At 31.6% G+C, this 6,497-nt stretch overlaps 1 protein-coding gene across 1 annotated transcript; it reads left to right on the top strand.

Moving 5' to 3' along the window:
* The first annotated feature begins 275 nt into the window (after positions 1 to 275).
* Positions 276 to 6,059, top strand: LOC139506552 (THAP domain-containing protein 5-like). Its single transcript, XM_071295488.1, has 4 exons — positions 276 to 564; positions 1,419 to 1,880; positions 4,682 to 4,690; positions 6,001 to 6,059. The coding sequence occupies exons 1-4, from the start codon at positions 372 to 374 to the stop codon at positions 6,057 to 6,059; spliced, it is 723 nt and encodes a 240-aa protein (XP_071151589.1). The 5' UTR covers positions 276 to 371.
* Positions 6,060 to 6,497: the final 438 nt, after the last annotated feature.

Genomic DNA, 6,497 nt, shown 5'->3' with positions numbered 1-6,497 from the left:
TAAAATTTAAATATCAAATTATACATGAAAATATAGGTTGATTTTCAGTGCTTCAGATGTCTACTTAGATTGTAGTCCCATAGGCTCCACTGTACAGCTACATGAATATACAGCGTAAGAGGGTTTACTGAGGCATATTTTTTGGGGGAGGAGGGAGCTGAAGGCACGCCCTTTTCAAGGAGCTTCATGTATTCTGTTATCCGAACATACGGGCATTTTCAAAACGAGTGATCTCCCTTTCCTAGTTACGCCGATTTCCGATGTCAAGGCGGTGAAGCTTTTGATGTATAGATAATAGGGCAGATGCTCATTTTTAATAAAGAATTTGTCGTGAATGCACCTGTGTCTTATATTGTTATTTTAATTGAAACATGCCCAAGTCATGTTGTGCAGTTGGCTGTAAAAATCACAACTTGATGCTGAAAAGATTATCCTTCTTTAGATTTCCTAGAAATGCAGAAAGACAAATTAAGTGGTTAACTGCACTTAAAAGAGACAAACCAGACGGTACACCGTGGGTTCCAACAAAACACTCAGTAATATGTAGCGAGCATTTCATCACAGGTAATACATTTGTATTTCACTTCATATGTAAATTAATTAATTCGTCTGTTTTAAAAACACACAAATACACGATCTTCCATGTATTATACCAACTCACAAAACACACCTTCAAATTTTGTTTTTTCAACACTTACCATCTTGTTATTTTTTAATTCCTAAAGACAAGTTTTTAAAATCCTTTTTTTAATATTTTTCATTAACTTAAGTAAAGTCTGTTTGCAATAACTTGATAAATGATATAAAATAAAACATTGTGAAGTCAAATGGATATTAGAAATTATTTCAATGAATCCCAAGCCATGTGTGATTGTATATCTTGTTTGAATAGCCACTGTCGTATTCGTGTTGAAATTAATTGCGATATTATATAAAAACATCAAAGATGACAGGTAGATGTGGTCATCTGGTAAAGATAAAATCTAGAATCAAGCTGTTTTTATAAGGTGCAAACAAGTTGATTAGTCTGATAACATATGATCTGTTTATCTTTTGAATAAAAACTAATTAACAGAAAGGTGATGATGAGCAAATTAACATAAATAATTATTGTGTTTGCAATAAGACAAGTGAAACCCGAATTTTAAATGTTACCTTGAATTCATTGCTCATTAAAATACGCAGCTTAAAAACAAAACAAATTTAAATAAATACACCTCTCGATTTGAACTATTTGTATAGTATCTGAAAATATATCTAACCTTTTTCATTAACTAAATTGAATTAAATATCTTTCTTACTGACATCTGTAGTGTTACACTATTATACTTAATGTAAATGCATGTCGTGAACAGAAGCTACGTGGAAGTACAAACTTTTAAGGTATTTGATATTAAATATTAAATATAATATTTCAGGTAAACCAAATGAAGATCATGATCACCCAGACTATGTGCCTTCTGTGTTCTCCTTTGCTGTAACCAATACAAAGACAGTTCAACAGAAAAAAATAGAGCGTTATGAAAGCGTAGCTAAAAGGAAAATCCACTTCACATCACCAGATTTAGCAGTGAAAAGGGTGAAATTTGACCAAAATCTTCCAACCACTGATACCTGTATTATGTATGAAGCAACACCATGTTCACCTTTAAGACAAAAGAAGGAAAATATAGCAACTTCACCGTTGTCACCTATGCCGTATCTTAATCATGCTTTCATGGAATCACCTGCTAGGGGCACGTCTGCCATAAACAGGCCCGTTACCTCATCTGAACGGGAGATGATTTATAGTGAAATGAACAACTTACGATCAGAACGTGACCGTCTGATACAGGAAAATGATAAACTCTCTTCTCAGATAACAAGGAGCTTCATGTATGGTAAATATGTAGTCCTTTTTTTATATAGTTTTACCCAAATGTTGACTTGCTAGACCCCTCCCCCTTTAAAACTCCTGGATTCTCATCCGATTTGATAGAAATCTAAACTGTTAACAAGGTTGCTTACTAAAATTTTACATGGATATGGTTACACTATTTAAATAATGCTGTAGAGTATGCACATGTGACGTCATCAAATTATCATATAATTTTGGCAATACATGTCATGTACAGTATGGTCAAAATTATACAATACTACAAGGAAGACTTAAAAAACATGACAGTTTATGCTCTATATTTATATCTCCAAAACTGTAAGGATTCTCCCAATATATCTATAGGCTAGTAAATTGTACGGACAACGCCACTAAGGCAGCAACCATTTGATTTTCTGGGGGGGGGGGCTATGTTTTTTTTTTTGGAAAAAAAAGTTTGTTTCCAGTTTTTGGAGAAAAAAATAATTTGTTTTTGATTCTGAGAAAAAAAAAATGTTTGTTTCACCCTCAGCTGCCACTATGTGTAATGCTAAAATTGAAAGAAAATTGTTTTCGACTTGTCGCGAAAAAAATAGATTGTTTTTCACCGCAGGCGAAAAATAAATTTGCCCAGAAAATCAAATGGTTGCTGCCTAATTGTGATTTACCCAAATTCTGACATTTCAGTGTAAAATAAGACTCTTGATTTTACGAGCAAGAGTCATTTATATACACTCAAAAAGAGTCCAACTCTATTGGAAGAATAAGAAGTCGAAGATTCTCTGAATATTACATAAAATACAATAATTTCAACCAATAATTATATATTAGAATTACTTACAAATTCATTAACAAAATCCGCGTTTTTTCCAGTCAAGGGACATAATAAATCAAATTTTCTAATGCAACAAACCAGAGACATATAATACAATTATTATATGTCTCTGAACAAACTAAGTCGGAGAAGGAGCGAAAATCCGAAACAGTACAAAACAGAAAATAGTTCCACGTGTGTGTCCAAGCGATCAATCTACTTGAAAAAGTATATTTGCGGAGAAAAGAAATTTAACTCCAAAAATTGTTGAGATCTTTTAAAAAAACCAAATTGTTGCAATAAAGAATGCACAAAAAGTAACCTTGTCTATAAGGGCCTTGCAGGTTCTTGTTACTCCTACCCAATCTGCTGGTATTTTCAAAATGGCTGAGGGGGACGCGGCCTGATAAATTGTTTTAATATTGTGTCAGATTAAATATTCCTGATTTTGCTACGTTAATATTATAGACATATATGCTACAAACGGTTTAAAGAGGTTACTCCAAATCAAATAATTGAAATATAATTACCTTTCTGTGTATAATTGCGTGAATTGATTTTCTCTCGTTTTTCTTCAAGCTCGCTCTTGCCCACTTGATGAATATGCATTCGTGGTATTCATCCGCAACAACAATTTTTCGGTATGTCATTGATATTGAAGATCGTTTGATTAATATACGAATATTTCTAACGACAAAACATTTTCATATTATTAATTTGCATTTAAAAAAATCAAAAAAATCTGAGTATCCATTGAAAACGTGAATTTAAAAGAAGCGATAAGGAATTTTATTCTGCACTATAATGTCCGCGGGTCTATAATTTTTATATGTCGGTTATCAAACCAAAACTAATTATATATGCTGAAAATTAGGCGATGGCAATACACCCGAGGCCCTCAAGGGCCTCTGATGTAAAAATCAGTTGAATGTTGTTACTATACTATATATAAAAATATTAATTTTCGCGAACCATTTAGGTCACGGAAATTCCAAAATATGGCATCATAAAGGAGAGTTGTGCAAATAATGTAAATACACAGAACCCCATCCAAATTTTTTTTAGCTAAAAGAATTCATCATTTTCTATTTTATATGTACTAACAACATTCCATTTTTCTATAATTTCGATTAAAAAATTCCAAAATCTGAGTTAAAATAGGACGAATGCCCCAAATAAAAAATTTCTGATTGGTTGAAGTACTGTGGCGTCGATGATAAGCCGGATAGCAAGCCTCGATATAAAGCACACGCTTCACAGGAATAAGGAGAGTTTTACAAATAATGTGAATACACAGATCCTCCATCCTATTTATGTTTTGCTGAAAATGTTGCAGTGTTCATCATTTCTGTTTTGATTCTGCTAACAGCATTACATTTTTTCTATAATTCTGATTTAAAGATGTGGAAACCCGTAATAAAAATAGATGGCCTCAATGATATGAAAGCAACGCAAAAAATTCCGTTAATATAAACATGTTGAACTTCGACCCTGAGTTAATAAACCGATTCACAAATAAAGATCTCCTTGCGCTCAAATGTAATTCTTAGTGAAGTATACGGGTAAATTCGTTTACGGAAATTTATATACACTTTTATCATTAATATATTACCAGGCTTTTGCATATTCACGTTTTTTTATGTTCAACTTTAGTTCGTGTCAAAAGTGAAAATCGATCTATTTGATGAACTAATTTCTTCATAAACTGTACATACATTATTTCTGTATTATTTGATAACCAATCACATTCACGTTGCATATTTGCATGATAATGGGTTATGTATTAGTGGATTGTAAGGGCGATGCAACATGTGAGGTCTGCGCGATCACGTGACATTATTATTTGTAAATAAACATGCTCCCCGTGTAACACGTGTCTGAATTATCCTTTCAAAGTGTTATGAATCTTTCAATCACTATTTTATGATATATTTTTCTGTTTTTTAGGTTTGCATATCAGTAGTAAAAGTGAATTAGACATAGTTCAGAGTATTGTGGGTTTTTTTTTTTAGAATTAGAAGGTAAGTCTACATAACTTCATAAGTCATTATTTATTACTGAAGTCTAAAAAGATGACTCAACTTTCCCTCTTATTCTCCCTCTATTTTTGAAACCTGCATACCAAATTAAAGGGCATTTGCTCCCCTTGAACACTATTTGGCCCCTTCCCTGTCATTTCCCTTTAAATTTGCTCAAAAGTCATACTTTTAGTCCATTTACAGTAACGGCTGATCTGTGATTTTACCATCTTAACTGCAATTTTCATATTGAACACATTTGACTATTCAGTATGAGTTCCCATGTATTTTTGTCTTATATGAAGGAGGTTTTAGGTCATGTTTTCCTAAACACCTTATTGCTATTTGTCTGTCTGGATTGTTAAAACCACAAAATCATTATCGATGAATATGCAAGTTTTCAACAATCCAGGAGAATTGACATCCACGAAAAATATAGGAATCCACAGTAAGATTTAGGTTTTGATAAATTTTGGAAATGACATTAGGAAGTTATAAAACTTTATTCTTTGAATATGTTTCAAGCATATTACATGCATGCTTAGCACCGCTTTTTATCGGGAATTTTATAATTTATGTCTTAAAATTCGGGTTTTTTCCATTATAATAGGTGGATTTTCAAGTTAATGAGACAAATGCTTTGTTCACTAATTCAGCAATGCTTTAACTGTTGTGAATGTGAGCTCCCTTCGGCTATTATTAGAATCTAGATTTACATCATTCATTTTCAATGTAAGAGTTCTCCTTTCATTCAAAAGGTAGATTTCCATGTTTGCTGGTCACTTGACTAGAAACTGCATTCAGTGATATTGAATTTCAGATTTTTCCTAATTACCAATCACTAAAATAAATGTCATTTAATGCGTAATAAATACATGTAATATTGTATGTAACTATCATATTCATGTTTTTATTTGACATTATGAAAGTACTGTTAAGATCCAGGATTCTAACTTAAATAAACAGTGTTTGTAACACACATGGTTTTATCCGTTTCTTTCCCTTCCCTTAAAAGTATCTTTCAGTTTGAAACTACCTGACAATCATACTGAGTTTACACCTAATTTGGATTGGATTGACATTAACTAATTTGAATTAGTTTAATTCACATTTGAAACGGTTTACATTAACAAACACATAGTTCAAATGCGAATCGAATGCAAGTGAATTGTTTGTCTATCTATGGTCAACATGTAGGGGTATGACTATACCACTTTTACCAATTTTAAGAAACATTGTTGAATTTTATTTATGGAAGCTTACTTTTCATTTATATAAATTTAAGATTAATATTTCTGAGATGTACATTTTAGGTTATGGATTGTCTCTACTTATAAAGGGGGAGGATTCCCAGTTATTTAATATTTTTTAATTAAATTGTATTCAGGCGCGTAGCTCCCTATACGCCAACACGCAGTTGCGCGCACATCAATTCAGCATGCAAAAAAAAAAATGTCAAAATAAAAATTTATAGCATTCGGCATGCAAAAGAAAATGTCAAAATAAAAATTTATAGCATTCGGTATGCCAAAAAAAAAAAGTCAAAATAAAAATTTAAAGGAAACAAAAATATGTTGTTTATAATACACTAATCATTTAAAAATTGTATGTTTTCGAATATCATAAATACAGTTGTGAAAATGAATAATCAGTCCCTTGCTTAATGAAAATGAAAAATCTTGCTTCAATAGTGCAGAAAATGAATAATTTGTCCTCTTAGATTACAAAAATAAATATTGAACATTTGTGGATAGTTGTCTTATTGGCAATCTTATTACATATTTTAATTTTTATACGTATCCATCCTTCA

This window comes from Mytilus edulis, chromosome 1, assembly GCF_963676685.1.
Source record: "Mytilus edulis chromosome 1, xbMytEdul2.2, whole genome shotgun sequence".
In the NCBI taxonomy this organism is placed as follows: Eukaryota; Metazoa; Mollusca; class Bivalvia; order Mytilida; family Mytilidae; genus Mytilus; species Mytilus edulis.
This window is presented reverse-complemented; position numbering and strand designations above follow the sequence as displayed.

Bases quoted from the DNA above. Each gene is read 5' to 3' on its own strand.
- LOC139506552 (XM_071295488.1), top strand. From the start codon at position 372: ATGCCCAAGTCATGTTGTGCAGTTGGCTGTAAAAATCACAACTTGATG. The intron at 565-1,418 runs GTAATACATTTG...ATAATATTTCAG, and splicing joins TAGCGAGCATTTCATCACAG to GTAAACCAAATGAAGATCAT.